We start from the raw sequence: 26,080 nt of genomic DNA on the forward strand, positions 1-26,080 counted from the left end.
ACTGCAAATTCTGATTAATTTCAGCAACAGTTTCGTGGCTGGTGCTGTGGCTATAACATCTAGCAGAACAATCAAATTCCTTTAATAACCTAACCCTACATTATCAACTTTTAATTGGGTTCATCCATCAGAAAGACCCCAGCAAGAAGGCTGGTAAAGAAGGATGAAACTGGTGGTAACAATCATAAACTGTACAGACCTTTCCTGCAGGGACACAGAAACTTCAAGATGCCCCAGCCATCTGCTTTAAGCTTCCTTCCAGGCAGCTTTGTTGGGGACACTATCACCCCTCTAGATTAAAACATTGTGTTATTTTTTAACTCGTATTTTATTCTCTACTCTGAAGAGATTTTTTAAATGCTGGTTGGACATACCTGGAGCTGTGCTACAGGTTTGGGGAAAAATGGTTGCTGTGTTACAGAAACGCTGCTTGCAATGTTAAGGTCACACCGCCCTGACATGATCCTACTGCAGAGATGAACACAAATTCCAACGTGTTGTGTTGTGCTCTGCCGTCCTCAATGAACCAGAGGTGGTTTGCCCCGGGGCCTCTCATTCAGCTGTTTGCTGCAGTTTGCACCAAATTAACATACAATAAAATTGAAAGATTCTTCCTTGACAAACAGCCTGCTGATTCATCTGTTGTTCAATGTGGTACTCTACTCATTACCACATTTGATTTCATTTGTACATGTGCTAATCATGAAAAATATGCTGTCAAACCCTTGCTTTGGGGCAACAAGGCAAATAGCTGCTGCCTTTTGGGACAATCAAAATATACCACATAAGATAAATTTGGAATAGCTTGCAGATGCTGCACAGTAGGGAGATAAAAAGATTTTAATCCTTATTTAGAACTTGTGCTTCTCTGTGGGGTTTGGGTTTTATTTCTAATTTGCACAAGCATATTATGTAAAGGATTCTTTACCATACATGAGCCTTTTCTCTTTTAATCTCCATACATTCCTCAATATTAAAAGAATAACCATGCCCAGTCTATGTACTAAGGGGTACTGTTTTCCAAAAAAAGGAGTTCCTCAGATCATTAACCTGAGCAGTGATCACAGTAAGTGGCATCTTATAAGCACTTATGAGGAACTATTGAACTGCCACACTAGATTAAAAATTAAAGTTGTGTTACTCATTTCCAGTTCACATAGAAATAATCTCATTTACTATGCAATTTTAAAAATAGTTTGAGTTAATAATATGACATTCAAAAATTCTCGACAGTTGTGTTTAAACGGTTAAGATAAATTTTCTTTTCTAGTGGCTTCCTAAGTTTAGCAATGTCAGCTGGAAAGACATAAATACAGTAGATCAAAGGATGAAACTTCCCTATAACTTCATCCTTTTTTACCAGCAAGTAAAGTCTTACTTAAGTAATGAAAATTACTGATAACTAAGATTCTCTTTTAACTAGTTTGTGATGAATTTCCAACAATATACAGATGTGGAAAAAAAAAAATTTCCATTAAAGATGCTGCATCTATTCAGCCAATAATGCTTTTGCACTTCACACTGTGTGGCAGCAGTTAATGACAGTGCTCTGCAGGGGAACCTGTGGGCACACTTCTCTAAGCTCTCCAGCATCCGACTTCACCAGCTACAACACAGGAACACAGATGAGGGTGGAGAAGTAACAAATAGTAAAAAGAAAGACATAACATTAATAAACATGTTTAGGGTTGCTCCTTAAGCCAAGAGACTCCCAGCAGAGAAACATGAAAAAATTTTGAAGGTCTGTTTCAGGATGTGCCATTTCAGATTGCCTTAACATCCCACATTTCTTAAAGGTCTTTTAAAAAGGTCAAGTTGTGAATTCATGCAAGTTAATTCCTTTTATTTAAAACACAAAGTATGATATAAAGTCTTCATTTGCTGTTTTTAGTAGTATTCTTGATGATCCAAATATTTGTCTAGCAACAGTGCTCATGTGGTAGCATTTGTAAACACCCCATCAATGCCTTGTTCTCAACTATTAGTTCTTAACTCCACAAGCTTCTAAATACCCTTCTCCCTTACTGAGATCCACAGTAAACTCTCTCCTGGGTAGGGATGAACACATACATTTATGCTATTTTGTACCAGTTCTGTGGAGTCTTTCAAAGTATGTTAAGATTACTGGTCCTGATTTTCACAGCTTTAAGATGTAATTTAACTTACATAAACAAATGAGACAAACCATATGAACTGAATTTATTTAATTCAAATACAAAGAATACAACAAGGAATACAAGAACTTCTGCTTTACATAAGTATTTTAAATTCTTTTTAGGTATTTTATTTTTAAAACTTAACATTCAGTAAGAAAGTATACTATCAAAAGCCAGGTTTCAAGACCAGGTAGGAAGTATTCTTACTCTGCTACTTGACAGGTTGTCACATGGGAATGTTTAAAACCACTTTTTTCTGCATAAAAGTCAGAAAAAAAATCATTTTCTGTAATCTCTTGTGTATATAGTTGCAATGTGTTCTAGCTGCCTTTTAATAAGTGTTACATTTTAAGATGACAAGAAATTGAAATCTAAACCTTTCCTGATACTCAAAGTAACACAGGCTTTGCCACAGGAATGGATTAAGTATAGTTCATCTACTTTGAGCTGGTATTTTCAAAATGCTGTTTGGGACATTTGCTCTGGCTAACTTCTTACATAATAAAAACATGCTCATCAGAGCATAGCAAAATGCTCTTTTAACTGTTTGATGAGCTGCTGTGTATCAACATGGCCTGGAAATGCTTCTTCTGACTTCTGAGCAGCTGTGTAACTCCTCTGAAGATCTCCAACCTATACGAAAAACATAAAACACTTTTGAAAATCCAAGCACTGCAGTGTTTGCGTCATGCATTCTGTGCATTCTGTGCAGTACATTTCTGATGCTCACGAATGTTTAGCATCCTGGTCCTAAGAGCAAACAGAGTCAGTATAGAGACTTTTGAACTCAGGATTATGTCCCCCTTACATCAAGGGATGAGAAGAAAAAGACAGATGTGATTTTAATGGGAGGGATGCTTCAAGACAGCAACTTTACATATCCCATTTTACCTGACTTCTTGGAGAATGGACAAGGTACACACCATGCCTAGAGCTTGAAGTAAGGAAGAATAAAAACCAGCAGTTCTGCTTTTAAACTTCACAAAAGTGCTGTAGTATATATGAGAAAAACACAACCCATAAGGCATCTGTAAAAACTGCAACTCCACGTGATTTCCTGCTTCCTCACAATGTTAGAGAACTGATGTTGCTCCTCTGCTGTTTTTATAAGTAATTGTTCCCTACTTATGGAACTTAATTTTTTTTCCTAAATAGCCATCATTTTTTGGAAGGATGAAAAGGAAAGTATCTCAGAAAGTGAGTTCAGCAAAAAAGAATTCAGATGTTTGGGAACACATCTAGTAAAAGTGATAACTCCTGGATGGAAAGGAAGGAGTTATGGACAGAGTCAGAAGGAGGCCTTTGTTTCCTGTGTATCAGTCAACACAGAGCTTCAGTGCAGCAACAGTTATCTGAATGAGAAGAAACCAGGGTCCTGGCCAGCGAAGTCATGCTTTGTAAACCATGGCCTTACACCAAATCTAAGGACTGTATTACCCCACTGCATCAACACCTGCCTGATGTGGCTGTCTGTCTTCTCCCATAACCTATGAGGATTCCTTGTGCAAAAGCTACGCAACAAGACATTTGCAGACTACGATTTACTCCTTTATTGGTAGGTAAAATATGCAATTATTCAAAACCATCTTATGTTTCACAATGGAGAGGATACGCTTACAAATTAATGGGTTGTTCTTTCTTGACGTGTGTACTTTAGTATCTGTAGGAGTTGAGCTGCCCACACAACATAGAATCATAACAGAATGTTGAAAGTGTAGGCACAAGCAAAGAATCAATTTTTTTCTTGTGAAAAATGCAAGGACTTATACAAGATTTCCTTATTAACAAGAATGTTGTACATTGTTAATACAGTGTCTTAGACACTCTATATGAAATAAATTATTAACACAAAAAATTCAAGGGTTGTAAAGCTGAAGAACTGACTTTCTTTTTGAGATCAGTAAGATAAATAAAGGATATTTTTTCTATAATTACTGATAAATCATATTATACTATTTCACTTCACATTCTGAAAAAGCCAATGACTGTAAAGACTGTAGATGGAATTGTTAATGAATTGTTCGTCTTCTAGGCATTTGGACAATTAAAAAGTTACTTTAGAGCTAGCTGGCCTCATTTATTCTCAAAAGCACACTGGAATGACTACTTTGACACACTTCTGGGTATTAAAATGAGAACATAACTTACATTTTCCTTGAGTTTGTGCAGTGTTGTATTCTTTTGTCTTTCCCATCTGGAATTCTCAGTACTAACAATAAAAACCCACCTGCCTCACCAAGACTCAGTTTTTAGATTACAAGAACAGGACAGTGCATTACCTTCTCTGAGAGTATGGCAAAATTGAAATGGGGCTCATACATATGAGGTGCTAAAGATGAAGCAGTCTGCAGCAAAGCTCTCGCCTATACAGAGAAATAAAAAAATAATACAGTGAAAAATGAATAATTCTTAAAAGAAATCATCCTATGTTTTCTCTACTAGGCATTTACTAAGAAAGCCATTTTCAACATGGTTACACCAATAGTGTAGGCATAATACAGTTGAATAGCATTGAAATTAATAAAAACTCTTGGCTGAGTCAGAAAAAACCATATTGAGACATACTCAGTTAAGCAATTCAGTTTTAAACACTGAAGAGAATATATTAGGTATATGAAATAAAAACAAGTATTTAAAGAACATGCGACTATTTATCTGTTGTCTCTGACACTACTGTCTTAAGCATCCCTGGAAACATAAATTTTATCATAAAAGTGACAGCTTTCACATTCTAAACTTTTAATAAAATCAGCTTTTTTTTCTCACTACTAAAATAGTGGCATACAAAAGTAAAAGAAATTAAGTATCAGGGTGTATATTTTCATGCTGTAAATCCAATACAAAATTAAGGTCAACTTGTGAATGCTTCTACTAGAAGATGGAGAACTTAGTGGGGAAGAAACCAAAATTTTTAAAAAGAAAAGTATCTGTAAACTGTTTGAGAAGGCAAAGTTAAGAATCTATTAAAACTCCCTAAATCTGAAACATCTGAGTACGTGTAACAGTACTTATGAAAGAACATTGTGAAACAAAATCCAAGATAAGCAAAACATCTTCACTTTTTTTTATTCTTCTTGGCACAACTTATTGCCATGATGATCCTGATTTTTAATTAATAGATGTGATACAAGAAGTAAATTGAAAATTTTAAGCCAAAAACTAAAGTAGACAGGAAGTGATTCCAACGGAAAGGTTCTGCAGTGCTAGTTATTACCAATCACAACTTCCACAACTTAAAAAAAAAAAATCTCAAAAACTGCAAAGCAACTGTAAAGCTTGCTTGTCTTTGATGATCCATTTGGATAAGCCTAAGAATGAGCAGTTTAATGGGAGACAGCATGACAACATGGAAGTTACAGTGAAACATGCATAACAATTATCCAGGTTTTCTGCTTGTAACAGTAAGCTAGACATTCATATGACACCTCAACCTCAGAGAAATGACATGTTTGTTAAATACCACAGGGCCAAATGAAGCCTTCTGCTTAGGCTGAGATTCAACACTGACCTGTTCAATGTGACCTTTTCGCATTTCCAGCACAGCCAAGTTGTTGTAAGCTTCTGCATAGTCGTTGTTGTTGACTAACGTTAGCTTGAAACACTGGTAAGCCAAATTCAGGTCTCCTATCCCCTAAAAGTAAGACTGTGTTTTAATGTGTGAAAAGATTGGAAACACCATGCATCTGTTTTGTTGTCTGTAGTATCTTTTCACCCATATGTACTAACAAGGAATGCAAATTACAATAAAAACATGCTGATCAGAAGCATATGTGCTTTCTTCCCAGACCCTAGCATTTTTTTATTATTCTTTCTCTAGACAGAATAATTTCATGCCCCAAGGGATATTCACTTCATCTAATTTAACTTTTAGATGACTGAAGTGTCTTATAAAGACTATGCTATCTGCTACTGTCTATAGCAGGGTAAGACTTCCTCCAGAGAGGAAGTCATCTTGCCTCTCTGTCTCTACACATATTTTAAAAAAGAAGATGAAAATTAAGGGAGATGCATTTCTTGGATGGAGCAGCTGACCAGTACTTCAGTGTTATGAACAACACTGATACAGCATCAGGTTAAACATCAAAAGTGACAAATGCTAAAAAATACAGGCACATCAGTTCAAATTTCAAATTACTGTGTTTATCCCAGTTGCAATAAAAGCAAGATGAACAGCTGGGTTTCTCTCTGACTCAAATCATTATCAGAAATCATCTGAAGACAATTCACATTAGAAAGCTGTCAAAAACTTTATTCAGTAAACTTATTCTGGGCATGCAGCTAAAGAGAAATCTAACACGACTTCTGGAAAAACACCTGCAAAAATGGGCAAAGAATGAAAATTTGTGTAGAAATTTAACAAAGTTTATTACATGTTTATACAATACTTCTATAGGTGCCTCTGAGACAGAGGAAAGTGCTTTCTCAACTATGACATACTCAGTGCTTTAGTGTTGGCTACTTGCTGCTGAATGTGTATTTTTATGACAACAGAATTGGTCTAATGCTCCATGTAACACAGCTCCCAGAAAAATATCTTGAATTAAATTTTTTTTTGTCAGATTATCTTGTACTGTAGCCAAGGCCTTCAAAGGCAGGTACATGTGGCAATTCTTTTAGAAAGATGGGAAGGTTAAAGACAGTGGGGAGTGAGCATCTTTTAGCAGGTGAAAGCCACATTCTGTAAAGTACAGAGTTTTTTTTCTTTTTCTGCTTCTTCTCTGCTGAAGTGCAAAAAAAATTCCATCTGTACTGGACTTTATTCTGTACACTACTGAGTTTTGGATTTCTAAGTAGGGAAATGACTCCTTCCTAGTAATTTTTTTTACTTTTTTTTTCCAATTGTATTTATTCGGAAAGATTGTTAATATTTTTCATACCACAGCCACATGTCCCAAGTTGTACCACACATCTGCTGTTTCCTCCTCATTTTCAGCCAAAAACAGTGCCCGTTCGAATGAAGATAGTGTCATATCATATTGCTGGGCATAGAAGCAACAGAGGCCCAGATTGTTAAAGAGCTGGCAGTTATAAACACCCATCTGCAGGAGCCGTCTAGATTGAAAGAAAATATTTGTTTCATTTATTTTTTTGATTAATTTCAAATAAGAGTTCTACTCTAAAAGACAAAGTTCTCTCCTACTTTCTCCCTGTTCTGAGAGGGTGTAAAAAACAAGTGTTATACTCTTACACTTGGTAGTTTCATGAAGGGCAGTGCAGGGCATTTTTTATTAGAATCAAAGCTGTGCAAAACAGTCTGTGTAAATTAGTAACTTCTGTCTTTTTGACTGAGTCACATGATCTGACTTTACTGTAAGACAGAGCTGGACGCCGACTTTCTCCATTTCCTCTTTCCAATCCCTTGACCTCAATCAAGATGTAATTCATTGCAGTTACTTTTTATAACTCTCCAGTCTTCAATTTTTTGCTTGATTCCTATCCTTCAGTGCTGCTTTAATTAGTAATAGTACATCTAGACGTGATTATTAAGACTATTATTAATCTTACATATGAAGCATAACTCAGATTTTGATTCAAATTGATGTTGTTTGGTGTGTCTTTTAGAATGGAGATATAAAAATTCTGTTAATATTTATAAAAAAACACAAATGCTTTGAGGGCCAGAGAAAAAGGGCTGTTGTCTGCAGCATGACTGTGAGTTCTTTAACCTAACGCATAAAAGAGCTCAGGTCCAACAGAAATGAGATGGAAGTGCTTTTATTGACTTAATTTGCTATTAGACTCAAGAACATGAGTCAGGCTCCTTTGCAGTCTTGACTGTACCGAAATAAAAAGCAAGCAGCAATATTTAACACTATCTTTTTACTGCTTTCAGTAAAACGTGCAGGAAGCCCAGCCCACATTCAGGTCAGGGATTTTGTGGTCAGAACTCCCGGTCACTTCAGGTGAAGTTTTTCAAGATTATTCTTTTTCAAAGGGCTAAATAGGAAGTCCTTATGCCTCTTGGATGCAATTGAAGCCGAAAGTAAGATCCACTGTTCTCAAACTGCCTCATGCTGTGAAAGAACTTTACTTGTGGATTAGTTGAATAACTGTTTTGATAATCTTTGTTGACACTTCTATATACTTCTCATGTAATGATGACAAATTTTTAAGAGAGTGATGTAATTATCACTGGATGAGAAGATACATAAGTTGGTAAGCTAGTTTTACAGTGATATTTGTCCAAATGCTCATTCATCCTCCCATGACAATTTCCTAATTTGTTTTTGCTATCAGCAATACAAAATTCAACCCCTTATATTACCTTCCCATGCATTTAGTTCCCCTCCCTCCCTCTCCACAAGTGTAGATACCTGTAAAACCGCAGAGCTATCTCGGGTTGGTCTGAATAAAAATGGTTACTGCCAATGCATGCAATGGCTTCCACGTGAGTATTGTCTTGTTTTAGGACGTCTTTATAGTATTCTGCAGCTGAGGAGATATTGTTCATTTCCTATGCAATTGGACAAAAATTCCAATTACTTCTACTGCTTATCATCTATTTTTATCATGGAACTTATTAAAATGTCAATCTACTGAGTGCTTTACCTATGTCCTGTACAGTACTTCACAGAATCACAAAATGACAGAACATGCTGAGTTGGAAGGGACCCACAAGGAGTATCATCTAAACACTTCTTGAACTCCTGTCAGGCTTGCTGCTGTGACCAGTTCCCTGGGGAGCCTGTTCCAGTACCCAGCCACCCTCTGAGTGAAGAACCTTTTTCTAATATCCAACCTAACATCCCCTGAAAAAAATCCAACCTTTCCCTTGGGTCCTGTCACTGGTCACCACAGAGAAAAGATCAGTGCCTGCCACTCCTCTTCCCCTCACAAGGAAGTTGCAGAGTGCAATGAGGTATCCTCTCAGTCTCCCCTTCTCCAGGCTGAACAGACCAAGTGACTTCAGCTGCTCCTCCTACGACTTCCCCTCAAGGCCCTTCACCATCTTCATTGCCCTCCCCTAGACGCTCTCTAATAACTTAATATCTTTCTCATATTGTGGCACCCAAACCTGCACACAATATTCAAGGTGAGGCTGCACCAGTGCAGAGCAGAGATGAACAATCCCCTCCCATGACTGGCTGGTGATGCTTTGCCTGATGCCCCCCAGGACACGGTTGGCCCTCTTGGCTGCCAGGGCACTGCTGACTCATATTCAACTTGCCATCGTCCAGGACCCCCAGGTCCCTTTCCGTAGCACTGCTTTCCAGCATCTCATTCCCCAGTCTGTACAAACATATAGGGTTGCCCCATCCCAGGTGCAGAATCTGACACTTTCCCTTGCTGAACTTCTTATGGTTGGGGATTGCCCAGTCCTGTAATTTGTCGAGGTCTCTCTGCAGGGCCTCCCTGCCTCTGAGGGAGTCAACACCTCCTCCCAGTTTTGTGTCATCTGCAAACTTGCTTAGTATCCCTTCCAGTCCTGCATCCAAGCCATTTATGATGTTGAAGAACACAGGGCCTAAGATGGAACCCTGTGGAACCCCACTACTGACAGGTTGCCATTCTGATGTTACCCCATTCACTATTACCCTCTGTGCTCAATCCCCATTCCCCATCTCCCTGCACCGCTGAGGAGGGAGGAGGGAGAGACTGGGAAGGAGGGAGGGATGGGGGGAAGGTATTTTTAAGATTTGTTTTACTTCTCATTATCCTGCTCTGATTTTGATTGGTAATAAATTCAAGTAATATCCCCAAGCCAAGTCTCTTTTTCCTGTGACAGTAATTGGTGAGTAATCTTTCCCTGTCCTTAACTCATGAGCTTTTCATTTTATTTTCTCTCTTCTGTCCAGATGTAGAGGGGAGTGATAGAGTGGCTTTGGTGGGCACCTGGCATCCAGCCAGGGTCACCCCACCCCACACATGCAATAGGCACCTGCCACTTCTTGCACAATGTCTGTGATACACAGAACTGTGCAGTCAGTTTCCCAGTATGGTAACACAGAATACACTTACTTCCCCAGTCAATGTCTCAATTATTTTCAGTGCTTTGTAAATCAACTCATGAATTACTCTGTACAAAAATGAGAATATAACTGCATATAAAGAATTATTATGTGCCTTTGTAAGCAGGAATCATGAATTTACCAAAATTTGTACTACCTAGGATATGCCAGTTAAGAGAACTATATTGTATAAAAATATATGCTTGGATGTGTGCTACTTGGAGGACAAATTAGGGTGAACTCATTGCTGTAAATGATGGCACACTGTTTCTGATGAGTGTAAGGTCCAAAGAACCCTGTCCCACACCAGAAAAAAGATCAAGCTCATTTCTGTGTTTAAAAAGGAATAACTTGCACCTGTGTGCTGCAGATACACTGTGCTCTCAACATAACTAAAGAATAAGCTTTTGTTTAACTTCAGCAGTGTATTTAGCTATTAAAAAAATGGATTTTTTGTGATTAAAGGAGATAGTACTAAAGCAGTCTCTTTAAAAATTATGGGGTTTTTTAAACCAAAAAACCTCTGCAACTCTTCCTACTGTAAAAAGTTAGCAATAGGGAAGAAAAGCTCTGATTAAGATGGCTGATGCACATATTCCACTTGGGAATCTATGTAATGAGAACAGCCCTGTGTTGCAGTACAAATCTTTGCTAATGAAGCTATAATCCTGCAATCAGGTGTCAGTGCAAAACTAGACCCTATCAACTATATGTTGCTCCTTAATAATTCCTTAAAGGGTTATGCAATGTTATATATGGTTTGGCAAAATAATATCCATATTAATAACTGTTTAACAATTCAGAAAGAAAAGCCTCCAAAAATTATGCAGCTGTTTTCTTCCTTGCTGAAGGACACAAAGGATTAAATATGAAAATGGATTAAAGCTTAGGGGTTAGATGAGAATGATGAGAACAGGATTGAATCCCAAGTACGAATGTAGATAAAAAAAAACATAAATTCATGACTTTGTTTAAAACATTTGTTCTAGAATAGCATCATTACCAACTTTCAGTGAAAAACGATAATAAGTCCACTGTTTGACATGAAAATACACACTTTTAAAACACAAAATGCATGGTTACCAAGCTAAAATGAAACTACTTTAAAACGAATCCTACTTAAAATGACATCTGCTTCCTAACTGAAAAACATTCACATTTCAACTGTTCTCACTGGCTTAAGAAACTAATGGTAACACATTAGTGCAAATAAAAACAACGTTGATGAGTAAACTATTTTGATTGATTCTGCTAGCAGGTTGTTGGTGACTTGAGCAGTTGTAGTATGATGAAACATATATAAACTAGCCTCAACTACATGGACAACATCTGGACCACTTGGCTCAATGTGGAATTGATTCTTCAAGCCAAGGGTAAATGGGATCTCACAGTTATATTCAACTAGTGGCTCTTTTTTCTATCTCAAGCACCTACATTTGGCCACTATAAGGATTGTATAGTGGGTGCCTACCTCGTAGATTCTGGCAATTCCACAAAGAAGAGTCACTTCTCCAGGAAATCGATCTAACCCTTGCTTGAAAAGGTTCAAAGCTGTTACGGGCTGATCCAAGCGCAAATACACCTAAGCAAATAAAAAGTGTATATACATGTTAAATGTCTGATTTTTATACCTATACTGCTGTTTAACATGGGAGAGAAATAAAAGGGATGACACCTCCATTCATGCAATAAACCATTAGCTGAGATGATGAATAATACTGGGAAAATAATAGAGTGAATACTGACTAAATCTGCGTAATGAAGATAAAATAACTTTATTTAAAATAATTAAATTTACATACATACCATCTATACATTATTAATTAATTGGAACATTACTACTAAAAAAAAATCTAGTTATTTATTATCACACCAAAATAATATACTTTGACACTGAGGTAAAGGTATCACCTCGAATATTGCCCTGTTTAAGATATTTTTAAAAAATTGTGTTTAGGCTGGAAAGAACTGGATCTTCAGGTGGGTAGTGCTGGAATACCAAAATATTTTACTTAGTCAAATAAGACTGCACTGCACAGAGCAGTGACACTTTCAAGTTTCCTTACTGCTCTACCAACCTCTCATCACAAACAATAAAATCCTACAGAAAGAGGGCAGTTTTGGGATTTTGGCTTCTGTGTTGATTATGAAAATGTGTAATGTGGATAATAATTGTGTGAGAATTGGACTCCAATGTGTTGCAACGTGTTGACAGAGACCACCCCTGCAGCTATCTGAGAGTACAACTGTAAAGGCCTCCTGTTGTGGGGTATGGTAAATAGAGTTACAGCGAAGGGAAAAACCCTGCACATATGCTTTGGGAAACTAGATGGCTGGAATGATTAATCTGTATTCCACTGAGTGGAAAAGGGTTCTGAATGCTTCTGTTGGAGAAATATTACATTAATTAGTGCTAATACTTGATGCTACTAAAAAAGGAAAAGAATCTGTGACTAGTATCCTGATACAAACATTTTGTGATGAAATGTAAGAAAAATATCAATGTTAACTGAACACTTGAGAAACCTCCAAACATGGTTTCTGCTTTTGCCCTTGAGCTTCATGGACTTCTGACTGCCAACAACCAAAATCATAGATCCTTTTTTTGCAACCCTATAGATATATACTGCTGCAGATATTTGCAAAGAATTCTTTCCTATGACCACTCAACGACATTCTTAATTGTCAAAGAGCTGCTGACTGTGAGTGCCTTCCAAGCAAAGGGACTGCCATTTCAAGTTGATCATTAGCAAAATGAAAAAAATACAGGCATTTTTTACACTCATTCTGCTAATGTCACTTGCATTTCCTGTGTTAAGCTAGAAAACTAATGTCTTCTTGAGAAAAGCAATAAAAGAGCGAGGGGTTTGGAGGGCATGGTACTTAGTACTAGAACTGCACTAATTACATCAGGAAAGGGGTAACTCCCTTACTCCTCTTTTATATTTTTATGTTTGGTTATGAAGTACATTTTTTGAGTATTAATGACTCAAATCTGTTCTATTGCTTTATCTGGAGGTTCACTCCAAAGAACCACTCACTACAGATGCTAAAACCACACAGCCACAGTACTCTACTATGTAATTCCCATATCCAGTGTCATATCACACTGTCCAACATCTCTGCAGTCTGTAGAGATGCCATCTAGATAAGTGGTAGAAGAAATGAAAAAATGGTGGGACAATTTCCATCTACTTGCAGTTGCTTTGGGGAGACTTGCTTTCTAAGAGTACTACAGCTATAGTAATTAAGGTTTAGATGCTAAACAGATGGATAAGCAGAATGGCTCCATTTTCTTTTTGGTATCTCTCTTATCTTTTATTAAAATATCCTATTTCTAACTCTGCTAGGTCATGAAATACTTTTTAACTTCTCAGCAGTCCTGACTTCTTTAAATACTCCTATTTTTTTATTTTTCTTTTATCTTTTAATAAATTACATTTCAAGGGAGAGACAGCTTTCAAAAACATATTTTTTAAAACCCAGATAGCTGTTGCAATAATGAATATAAACAAAACTAACCAGTACAGCAGTATCAGTCTGTTCACAACAGAACTGGATGCAATCCTATTATTTTTTAATGGCTGCTTAACTCAAGTCTTATCTTTCCAGTTCTGTCAGACTGAACCGTACATCAGTGCCTTACTCTATTGCCTGTCCACTGACAGTCAATAAATCATGTTGTGCAATGTTTTATACTTGAGTGAGCTGGTCTGTGGAGTGAGAGGTGGAGGTTCAAATACAGCTCCTGTTTGAGCTAGTAATGATGCGGGGGGATCCATATCTCCCATAACAAATTGGTTTGTTAATCTAATTACTCTGCCAATTTAATCATTCTGTGCAGCTCATGGAGCGAGTCCAAAGGTGGGCCACCAAGATGATGAGAGGGATGGAGCACTTCTCCTATGAAGAAAGGCTAAGAGAATTGGGATTGTTTAGCCTGGAAAAGAGAAGGCTTCAGGGTCACCCAATGGCAGCTTTCCCCTACATGATGGGAGCCTACAAGAAAGGTGGAGAGAGACCTCTTGCAAGGGACAAGGGCCTGGAGTGACAGGACAAGGGGGAATGGCTTCACACTGAAAGAGGGTAGGTTTAGATTAGATAGGAGGAATAAATTCTTTACTGTGAGGATAGGGAGCACCCAGAGAAATTGTGTGTGCCCCATCCCTGAAGTGTTCAAGGCCAGGTTGGATGGAGCTCTGAGCAACCTGGTCTAGTGGAAGGTATCCCTGCCCATGGCAGAGGGGTTGGAACCAGATGATCTTTGGTGTCCCTTCCAACCCAAACTGTTCTGATTCTATGACTCTATGTATTTGCAGAATGACTCCTGGTAGAGACAGGAGAGCATATACTTTTAAACACAGTGGTGTATCAAGTTCAATACTGAGCTCTTGTGCTGTATGGACTCTCGGGCATAGTTTGGAATTTCACTTCATTCTTAAACAAGAAAATCTGTGACTTACTTTTGCCAAATACAAGATTGTATCAACCATGTCCTGCTGCTTGAGAGCCGACTTAAATTGTTTTTCGGCTTCACGATATAATCCCAACCTAAAGAGACAACAGATACATATGGAAGATACTCGTTTGTTGTTGGCCTTTTTTAAAAGAAGTTTATTAAATAATGAAGCAGCGCACCCTAAACCAAATATGAACTGCCCAAAAGCACACTTTAAGACCACATATTTGTGTGCACATTAAAAAAAAACATGCTGTTATATGCATTAAGAAAACAAAACTATGAAAAAGACAAATCCATGAAATTTGGCCCCCCATGCAGCCTTCTGGTGATAAGTGAATAATGATGTACTTGTATTCATAGGACTCCTTCCTGGTCTTAGAAGGGACAGCAGAAAATGAGCAATTAAATTCATGTCTCAACCCATACTGTTTTGGAGCAGAATTTCCTCACCCATGGCAAAGATCACACAGATACTTTCCACTGCGCATGAACCTCACAGAAGTCTGTTTCATCTCAAAGGCATTTCTTTTATAGTGTCAAATATTTTGCATTAATCTATAAATGCTACATAAACTACAAAATTAAGAGGACCGTGCCATTTCAACAACAGCAAAAAGGTACACTTTCTCATATGCAAATTGCCTTTTGTCTCCTTCAGCCATAGTGCACATATACTTGCTGAAGAAACACAACACAGAACAAGCCAGCTAAAACAAAGAAACATAGCCAATGGGGACATAAGGTATTTTGGGATCCTGGAAGTACATGTGCCTGCTTGGACGTTTTAGTCTCTGTAACACTGTTCATAAAAATCCTGAAAGTAATAAATGACCTCTAAGCTCATGTACTGTGTCTGTATGGCAAGGTTTTGGTAGCTGGGGGGCTACAGGGATGTCTTCTGAGAGAAGCTGAAGCTTCATCTACGTCCCTGTTTTCTCTCCTCTGCCCAGCTGAGGAGGGATGTGATAGCACAGCTTTGGTGGATACCTGGCATCCACCACAGCTAAAAAAGAAAAAAAAGTCAGTCTGATCTTCTAAAGAATATCAAATAAAAGTTAAGGATAGTGATAAATTTCATTAGTTTGGCCATCGAAAAAGAAGCAATAGTTTCAAGCTAAGATCCAATATGGAATTTTAAAGGGCTAACTGCTTTGTATTATCAATACAAGAATTGCTTATAGAATTGAAAAGCCTGCAGGTGATGCTTCTGTTTTTTAACACCCAATATAGTGTTCATACAAATTCATTGTAAAGAATGAAAGGGGGAACTGCCTCAGTACTTGTTTGACTTATGCAGAGCAGGGTTGTATCAGGAGGAGTTTCTCCTGGTTTGGTAGAACTGTTACTATCATAGCTATATCTTCAGCAATCACTCCAAACTGCTCGCCACAAGTTTGTTCCTCCCAGCTGTTTCCATTCTTTCCTCTAAGAGATGTATGGCTGCACACTGTCGGGGTACTCATAAGTCATTTTTATTAGATGCTTGGGTATGGGGTGCCAGCCCTGAGGCCTTGGCATTTTTGGAACTGATACTTCTTGGGCAATGTACTTCTGGCAGAGACTGTCCAACACAAATATTTTATTATGTATTGTTTCGTCAATTTGAAGCCCTCGTGACAGTTAGTTTCTCAAACTAATATTGTAATATTTATTTTGTGTAGTCTGTTTTAACAATAGTTCTTTGCATTTATTGACTGACTTTCCAAATAGTGATTTTAAAATACATTAAAAAAGGCAAAGTTGCAAGCAATTAGTTACTTAAAGGTACTCAGTGTTGATACCTTTATCTCAAGCGGTTGTCTTCCTTTATATTAAAGGAGATTTAACTGTAAGCACAGAGGTCTCCAACGAAACACTTGCTGAACTGTTTCTCAGTGTTCAGCATTGCGCAACACAGCCAGCAGTACAGGTCCTGAACTCATATTCACTCATCACAGAAGAAATGAACAATGGCTTACCTATAGTAGCACTTCCCAATTTGCACTTTCCACCACCAGTCCTTGAATTGTGCGTGCTCAGTGGCAAGGGCTGCCAAATCTAGAGCCTTCCAAAACAAACCCATCATCTTAAAATTAATACCACCAGTGTTTACACAAAGAAAAAGAGCACAATGTGAACAATGTAAAGATTTTTGTAAAGAGAAAATTTTGAACAAAAACTCCAGGTAACCTTTAGGTTGAAGCATTGCTTTACGTTTATTACTTTTATAGTTCAGTCCATAAAACAGCTGAAAGGATTATTTGTCCCTATAAAAATACGCAATCCAAACAGCTTCTTCTAATTCAAAGAGAAAATAGAAAATCAATTGATCAGACTCCTGTAGCGCTGCTTCAGAATACATTATTTGTTTAAGCCAACACACTTTTTCCAAGCTTCCCATCATTGTTCACTAAAAGGTGTTAAAAAAAAGTAAAAATAAACTAAAATAAATAAGTTCAATGAGTTTGAAATACTGTAGAAATTGTCATCTCATTGCTAATATCAGGTTGCCTCCATTTCTGGGAAGAAATTCTCAGATGTGTACAGTAAGACACATTTCTTCCTTTGCAAAGACTATAATGTAAAGAACTATTTTACAGGAGAAATATCTCAAGAAATAGATAGCTATTGAAGATGGTGGAGGTCTAAAATCTCTTTTGTCTGGCATACTGGAAAAGCAGGTATGCTCTGATAGCCACATCAGCCAGAATCTGTGGCTTTTCATATTTAAGCTATAATTTCAAAATCTGTGTTAAAACAAATAGATGTGTGTTTTGTACCACAGTCTACCATAGACGCACTTGTTAGTGTTTCTTTTTTATTAATTCCATTTTTTCTCAGAACATATCAAAGCCATGCTGTATTTGTTACACTTTAGGGATATCAGAAATAGTCTAAAAAGATCTAATGCCGTGTTTGTATAACAAAGAGCTCACTTTTCTATTTGTTTGTTTTCATAAACATTTTGCAGACCACAGGAATCAGAACCTTGCTATCTACTAGGAACAATAAGTAAAAGTTCTGTGCACTGGTCACTCAGTAGCAGAGGAACAAATAATTCCCAGGAAAAATTAATCTGAATATTTGAAATGCTGTTAAGAGCCCAGTTTAGTCACATCTACCCCTAGGTTTGATTCCTGTTCTTCCTGCTAGTAAAATGAGGCTGCAAGTAATCAATGCATTTAGATCTGACACACTGCAGCGAAATCAATGGAGCTATGACAACTTAAGTAAATTGCTATCTTTTGGCTCTGTGAGAAAGAATAATTTGTTTTCTGTAGTAAGTCAGGATAAGGAGTTGCATCCATGCTGCCCCAAAGAGAAAGAGATAGCTGTCATTCCCTGCCTCTGAGACAGGAAAGAGAAAACTCAGGAAAACTGACAACTCTGAATTCACTGTTTCTTTCAGCTCTTGGTTGCCCTTTGTTTCTTAATGGCTTTGTAAAACAGGGCCTTTGGATGCTACAACTATAATGGAGAATAAACTTGCTTCAAGACAGAAATTGCTGGATTCCCTTCTAGACAGATCCTTTCTTTCCTCTGAAGGTACATAAGCAATTTCGTCCCAATACTGGGAAAATCTGGGAAAGTAGCTGCCCTTAAAGGTTGGTTACTTTTGTTGCATTTACAAATGTATAAACAATGTGTGTGTCTGTCAAATACCACACCTGCTTCTAATGCAGCATGAGCAGCCACTTCAGACAAGCAAGGATCATGCTGCAAATAGCATGCTTCAGAGAGCTTTCCTCAGAGTGCTCTCATGGCAAGTGCTCAAGAAGGACTGAGTTTCAGAAAACGATCTCTTCTGTAACTGCACATTCAGGTTTCTTCCTGCTACCCTAATTATTTCTGATAATTATTTTATGCAAGGCTAACAATTCTGGGTGCTATTGGAAAGTGGAAACTAAGATTGCCTCAGGTTTACTAGACACTAACATCAGCTGTTTATCTGTCAGTGAAGATCCTGAACTCTTACTGGGATCTTATACTAACATCGAGAAACACAGCATGACTTCATCTCGAAGTTAGCTTATGAAAATAAGTTCTGTTTTTATACTTTCCAATTAATGAAATAGGAAAGGAACAGGAAGATCTTGTTTCTGATACTCTACAAGTGATTACAAAAACTTTAATCAAAAAATACTATCAATGTTAGAAATATTTCTAAAAAGTGTTTGTCTGAGAAGGCTTTGTGCATCCTAAGAGTTAAGAATTTCTGCTAGTATTACCACAAAATCTTTTGACAATGTGGCCTCTGAAATTTTAGTAAATTAATTCACAGTCTTTTAAAAGTCTTCACCTTGTCAGTACCAACACCAAGCACATTTAAATTCCAAGCACATTTAAATTTCAGTTTGGTGCAAACTTTTTTTTTTAATTGCACAGTTTGGGTACAAATCAATGCTCAATTTGCATGGCATTTTAATGTAAAACCAATCTATAAAAGCAGTACTGATACACCTGCACTGCACTCCTGTGCATTGCTGAATGTCGGTGCAGTCATATTAATAACTGGAAGGGAAAAACATGAAGGATTTGGGATATTACCAGATACTGGTATGTCTTTTTAAGGATTTTTGATTCTAATATATATAGTAGTTCAAAACCCAAACTGATTGTCCTAAAACTTTTAATAAACTTAAGGATATAACTCACCATGTGGACATACCAGTGAGCTGAAATTGTTCCTGTCTAGAGCACTTAGCATACTCACATATGCAGAGTCCATTTCAATAACAGTTTTAACCCCAAGAAATCTTTCAGAACAAATTTATTTTACTGTCAGTTCTTATGTTTGTGCAAATAAAAATGTTAAAAACCCCTGAGACTCGGTGGGTTTTCTGTTTTCTAAAAAAAGTTTTTATTAAAGAATGAAAAATAATGTTGATTCTTTAATTGTATTTAGCATGATTCTGAGTTTCATTTCTTTACCACTACCTTCCTTAACTAAACTGTACTATAACTAAGACTTCCAAACTTCGTTATTGCAAAATGAAATTGGTAAAGTTGTTTGAAACAGTAATTTCATACAGAGTATTGTATGCACCAAGAAATTAGATAGATGGAAACAAAAGCAAGCATCTGCTGCTTCTTTCATGTGCTGTTGAATGGCAGTAATTTTCTCAGCAACAATTACTGACTGAAGTCTTATTTGTAGACAAATCAGCCCAGATAGTCTATAAGATACCTGAGCAAATGACATTAGCCATAGTCAATTTAACACAGTCTATTTTGGCGAATGTCTTCTGGATTCCTATATTTTATAAATCTAACATAATTCCATTTTAAATAGATTCCTATCAGAGAGTATAAACTACAAAGTATTTAGAAGATCTAAGGAAATATGAGAGGTCATGACTTCTGGCCATAAGTATGCATTGTACACTCATTGTTCTTCCTTGGGACAAAGTATCTTGTCATCATTACCCATCTGCAAATAATGGCAAAATATGATGTCACAGTCTACTGAAAAAAGTAGCAGCTGAACTATTTCTGGACAAGTCTTTCAAACTGTCCTGCTCTTAGAGCATTTAGCCCATAAAACGGCTTTTAGAAATAGCTCAAGAAGTACAGAAAGTCAGTTATTAAGTAGATGTGTTCAAAAGGAAACAAGTCAAGAACAATCATGGATAGGATAACAGTATTTTGTTCAGAGAAGTGTTTAATTTTTCATTAAATAAGACGAAAGACTTTTGAATACATTTTCAAGTGCTAAACAAGCTCAGTGCTTCTCTCTTCTACTTGCAGACTCACGTTTCTGATAATGGACAGATTACAGATGTATTTACTTTTAATTAAAACCAATTTCCTAGCACTATTTATTCAGCTGAATGCACGCTGATTAATAGCATTTCTAAACTGAAATTGCTGAGTCTTTTTTTTTCTTTCTATATACTGGCAGAATATGAAACAGAAGATAAATAATAAAACTGCCTTTGTTTCTTAAATAATAACGTGATAATAATAAATGAGAACAGTACAGACTGTTCCAGATCAACAGTGACAAAGGAAGGATATTGTCACTACTAATTTGTGTTTTATTTGCAAAACTGCAGGAACTGGTATGCTGTTCATGCAGAAAGTCCCAAGAAAGACTTTTCAAACTTTAAGTCAATTTCTCAGGCTTCCAAGCATTTCAAGCTCTTTCATCTCACCTCATGTAGAAAACTGTTGGGTTTTGGTCCTTTTTTAAGAATGTGCAACCTCACACAGTAGCAGAAAATACAAAGATGTAAGAGATGTCAGTGACTGTTCTAATGGGTGATCAAGCAAGAGCCAGATCCATTTTTAAAAAGTTAACATACATGCTGTTTCCCTGCTGAATCCTAAGCGACTGAATTCTTTTTAGGGAGACAAGAAATTGAATTTTTGAAATTTCAATTGGTAGGAGAAGTGAATGAACACTGATGCAGCCACAGTAATGCAGAAGTTAAAGTGTTTCTTTTTTGTTTAAGAAAAATTAATGCAGATGAAGTTCAAAAGGAAAGGAGGACAGTTTGGAGAACAGAATTACGTTGAAAATGGTGTAGAAAACAGTCAATGAAAGCAAATGACAGAAAGCAAACTGAACAGTTAAAAAAAAATCTCTTCAGAGATATACATTACATTATAAAGGCACCTCATTCTGTGAAGCATGACACAATTTTTTTTCCTACAAGATGATATCATTAACATGTTGATCTCCCTCTCATTACACAATAAATGGTCGTGACTAAGCTGGCACTTCCTTGCTTACAGATATTTATTCAAAAGGCTCAAGTGTGTAAAAAAAACATAGGAAAAATTTTTTCTGCAAGTCATTCATTTGGGACTCTCAGGAAGGATTTCAAAATACATGCAGTACAGTGCAGAAACATTTTACAATTTTTTTCTGGAGTGCTCGGAAAATTAGCTGCATCATATAAAACTATCTATCTAGCCTAGAGATCCTGCATGTCCTTAAACTGTAGGTCACAGGCACACCTAGCATCTTATCAAGTGACTCTTTTATTCTTAGTGAACTGAGCTTTCAGTAACAAACAACATAACTTTTAAATTATTAGTGGCCTAAAACCCAGGTACTTTCTTCGTATTCAGAACCAGAATATGTAAATGTTAATTGCTATTTCTCTCTGACATTTCTGATGCTTCTACTTATCATTTCAATGCTATTTTGGATTGAGTGCATTACAATTCAATCCTCTTAAAAGAATGCTATACAATAAGTTGACAGTGTACAACAATAATCATTCCATATTATATTAAAAAACTTCACATAGCAGCACATTTGGAAATAATTATCATCTATGTCAACAACAGCAAAATATTTTTGGTGTGAATTATTGATTAACTGGAGAGTTTAACTCCAGGCCTAATTACACACCAGTAATTAGGTAGTTTTCTGGTAGTATTGCAGAAAATTCAGTAACTAGTCAACTATACATTATTGACATAAACTTCTTTCAAACAAACCTCCAGCAGAAATTTTGATTCCATTTCAACTGGCTGGATATATCAAATATAGAAATGAAATATTTTGACACTTTATTAATTGAATAAATTAATTACTGGGTGAACTGCCAAAAAACTTCTGCAACCTTTATCTCTTTCTGAAAGTTTAAACAATATGTACCCAAACTTGATCTTACCCATTCAGTGCAGTAACATAAGAACCACAGAAGAAAAATTTTGGATAGGGTAAGAGGAAAATTATAATTAGGAAAACTTCTGAAGAATAAATGTTATAGACAATTTAATCTTTCTCTTGAGGCCACAAAACACCTCAGTACTATGGAATTATGTTTCTAGAAAAACAATTCAAAGTCCCATTGATATTTTATTTTTATGCAGTTTCACCAAATATACTTCCTTTCTATTCATCCAAATGCATAAGCAATCATCTCAGCAGTTTAAAATGTCAAATAATATTCATTTCAATCACTGTCTTGCCAGGTATTTTCAACTTCTTCGGTTAATAGACAGTCTTTCATAATTTACTGCTTACTCTCAAGCCACAGGACTCTGAACTTTCTAGGCAGTTCACTACCTGACCTGTAGTTTCAGCTACTGCTCAGGCTCCAGGAAATTCTGTTAACATGAAATAATTAAATGCAGAGACCTTATCATATTGATAGATGAGGGACCCAGTTTTAAGCATTAGAATGTTTTGCTTCTCAAAAAGGAGAGCAATCCATAGCTTGGTATTTGCAAATTATCATCCCTGATCATCACCCCTGTAAGAAAGGATTTCTCTCTCTTAAGCAACTTTTAATGCTTCACTTCTGTACTTACTACCTGGACATGTGTGATGTACTACCTGGATCCTTAGTTTAGCAGAATACTGACAGAAATACCTGAATCATACATAATAAAAAGTGAAAATGGACCATATACTCACGTTTTTTACGTCATTTTCATGGTGAAAAATATATTCGAACAATGCCTGTCAGAAGAATATTTAAAATATTGTCATATTTGAAGACAAAAATTGATAATATTATTTTAGAGGAATACAGAATCTTGATTATGTTAGGTAGAAATTAATTCTTTGCGAAAGCAATCATATTCACACATCACAATTGCTGAAATTACATTTATTTAAGACTTGAATAGACAAAAACTATAGATATGCTATGCTGTCATCACAGGAAAGCATTTTAATTCTTAATTTGTTGCAAGACATTAGTGGAATTGCCTCTTATCTCTGGTCCTTAACATCACCTTAAAACAAAAAAGGCAGCTATAATTTGAAAGTGAATGTAGATTTGAGAATCTTGCACAATTTTCATGACTATTTAACGGTAAAATCAACAAGTGATCTAAAAAAAGCTCTTTGCAATGGACAGGTGTCATGTAGTGTGCAATGTCAGGTGTTTATGTAGTGCTAAACCTACTTAAATAAACATAGGTTTATTAAGAATGTAAACTGAGCAAACTTTGCCTTAGGGGAAAACAATCCTAAACCCTACAGAATTTTCAGATCTGTAAAGGAAAAGATTCCTTTTTATAATTATTTGTAAACGATAAATAGTAACAATATTGTGCTGCTGCTGAAACTCAAATACCCCATCATAATACCAAAGCTTAAAGAAGTTACATGCATCAGCTGTGCTGTGGTTAACTGCTTATAAATCCACAACTGCACAGCAACATAACTGCATTTTTGTTTACTTGTGTATAAAGCTAGTCAGGTCATACTGCGTTGGAGCTGTTCTGCACTAGAACACAGATGAGTACATAATAGGTAATGGGGGTGGCATTCTCAGTGAATAACATGATATTGAAAGATAATGGGCAATTAAATGGACAGTGGAAGCCTCTATTCCCAGAAATATATTATGGGTGCTAGTAACACAAGGTTTAATTGAGTTGAACCTTGAACTTTTTGTGCATCCAAATCCCAGGTCTTAATTGCTTCAGAAGAACAGAACGTTTTTCTAAATTTGTATAATTCATTCTAAAAAACTAGAAAAAACTATTGTCCCATAAGGAAAGAAAGAAAGAACAAGACCTCAGTCTCCTAAGGGCTTCCATGACCCTTCTGCCAGCTTTTCTTAGACAAAATCCTTAAAATAATTAACTTAAGGAAACTAGAGAATTACTAATGAATTGTCATGTCTGGTGAGGAAAGTAAACCATGACCTACTTTTCTTCTAGTTTTGGTCAGAAAAGACTCTGAACAGATGATTAAAAGACATTAAAGAATTATAAATAGAAACACATTTATAGGGAGATTAGAATCGGTGGATAAGAATAGAATAGACGATAAAGTAGTAGTGGAACATTTTCTCCTCTAGTTCAGTAACAGGGAAGCATTCAGTAAAAGTGTGTAAATCTAAAGTGACAAAAAAAGATGTTTTCTTGCATGGCTGGCACAATGTATACAGCCTGACCTTCAAAAGGATTTAAGTGACTGAATATTCACTTGGATAAAAATATCTAGAGTTATCTTAATAACTCTATTAAAAATCCACAAGCTAAAAAAGATAAAACTTTCTATTTCATACCATAAACCAGTTGCTAACTGAGATTTACCAGAGGCTCTGTCTGATGACAGGTGATATCTTTTATGTCTGCTATGCTGTTTCCTGTGATAGTCTTTAAAATGGCTAATGCTGGTCAGAGAGAAGGCACATTTCAGTATTCTTCAAAACACTGGAAAACCTCATCACGCAATGAAGAGATAAAAAATGTAACTTGAAAAAAGATACGGTGAGGATACTTTGCAAGTACATTAGGAAGAAGTACGTAGGAAGTATTCATATACAAACATGAATACACAGGCTAATTATGTGAAATTCATCATCATGGCTGGGCTTCGCAAATGAAGATTTAGGAAGGCTCTATCCACATTTGTTACAAGCACACTGGTGGCTACTGCCCAGGTTTGGCATGTTCTGGATGTGAAATTAATAGCTATAAGATTTACCATCTTTTTTGCATGTGGGAGAGGTGACAGCTCAGAAAATTTTAAAACTTTAATCAATTATTCTTAACGCACAGTGCAGTCTGAAGTCTCACTTCTTGCTTTGGCTTTACCCTTAATGCTGTTTCATTTTAAAAAAGTTATAAATCCTTGTAGCTCCAAATTTAAACTTAGATCTTACATTCTGTGTGAAATGTTAATGTCATAATGTATTAGCTTCATAATACTGACAAGTTCACTTGCTGCCTATGGATGTTTCTATGACTGTTGTTTTACATTTTTGGCTTAAGCCTCTTTTCATATGAAACTGAAGGAAGACAGAGCTGCCCCAGAAAATGCTAATTAAAAACGAAAAGTGTTAAAAATATGTATGTTTCTCATTCCTGAGGGCCGTTGCTGACAAAACATCCTCTGAAATCTAACCTACCTGCTTAAATAGCATGTAGTTACCAAACATAATTAAAAGCTAGCTGTCTTCAGGCAGAAGAACTAAGACTTGTTTCTTATGGACGTGTCTTACATTTCTTAATCCTTCCCAAGTTTCCTACATCCCCCCTATTTCACAGACTGTAATGGATTTATAATAATTTCTCTGCTGGCTGACTGCTAGCAAGGACATAATTGGACAAAAGCCATGCAAGTTTTTTCAGTACTGATAAAGAACTAATCTGTAACTGCCTTCAGATGATAGTCTGGAAGTCTTTGACTGCCTCCCCAGGGATATACCTTGGCCAGGGATACACCTTTGATTACCATATTTGATACCTACTCTTCTGCCTAGTTTGGTTAGGAAGCAAAGGGACAATGATGCAAGGAGTGGGTGAAGAATACAGTGCAATCACACAAAATTTATTTCCTTTAAAAACCACACTGAAATGCAATGCCATCAGCCTACATTAGGCTTTAAAAAGAAAAGAAATTTGCTAGTCATTTATGAAAAACTGTTAACCAAAGGTTTATACTGGAAGAGCTAATTTCCACTAGCAGATTATTAGGCACTGCTAGTCTTCTAACAGTGTTCACCACTATGTTTCTCAAAATAGACTGAATACATACTGGTTTCTTTCCACTTTAGGTTGAGAGCCAAATATAGCTCCCTAGAGGGTGTCTGATAGTTGTCTGATACCTT

General features: G+C 36.5%; 1 protein-coding gene across 4 annotated transcripts in view; it reads right to left on the bottom strand.

The window, feature by feature from the left end:
- Positions 1-2,202: 2,202 nt before the first annotated feature.
- TTC8 (tetratricopeptide repeat domain 8) overlaps positions 2,203-26,080 on the bottom strand; it is a 44,151-nt gene continuing 20,273 nt past the window's right edge. For 2 of the 4 annotated variants that reach the window (XM_017813911.1, XM_017813910.1), the window contains 9 exons: positions 22,924-22,968; positions 16,526-16,611; positions 14,569-14,656; positions 11,577-11,687; positions 8,471-8,610; positions 7,034-7,208; positions 5,665-5,787; positions 4,436-4,519; positions 2,205-2,789 (listed from right to left, as the gene is read on the bottom strand). In XM_017813911.1, the coding sequence (XP_017669400.1) occupies positions 2,673-2,789; positions 4,436-4,519; positions 5,665-5,787; positions 7,034-7,208; positions 8,471-8,610; positions 11,577-11,687; positions 14,569-14,656; positions 16,526-16,611; positions 22,924-22,968 (969 nt within the window). In that variant the 3' untranslated portion in view covers positions 2,205-2,672. Of the gene's footprint in view, positions 2,790-4,435; positions 4,520-5,664; positions 5,788-7,033; positions 7,209-8,470; positions 8,611-11,576; positions 11,688-14,568; positions 14,657-16,525; positions 16,612-22,923; positions 22,969-26,080 lie in introns of all 4 variants that reach the window. The other 2 variants (XM_017813909.1, XM_017813912.1) reach the window with 2 other exon arrangements.

The sequence above is a fragment of the Lepidothrix coronata genome, unplaced genomic scaffold (genome assembly GCF_001604755.1).
Source record: "Lepidothrix coronata isolate B3197 unplaced genomic scaffold, Lepidothrix_coronata-1.0 Scaffold43, whole genome shotgun sequence".
In the NCBI taxonomy this organism is placed as follows: domain Eukaryota; kingdom Metazoa; phylum Chordata; class Aves; order Passeriformes; family Pipridae; genus Lepidothrix; species Lepidothrix coronata.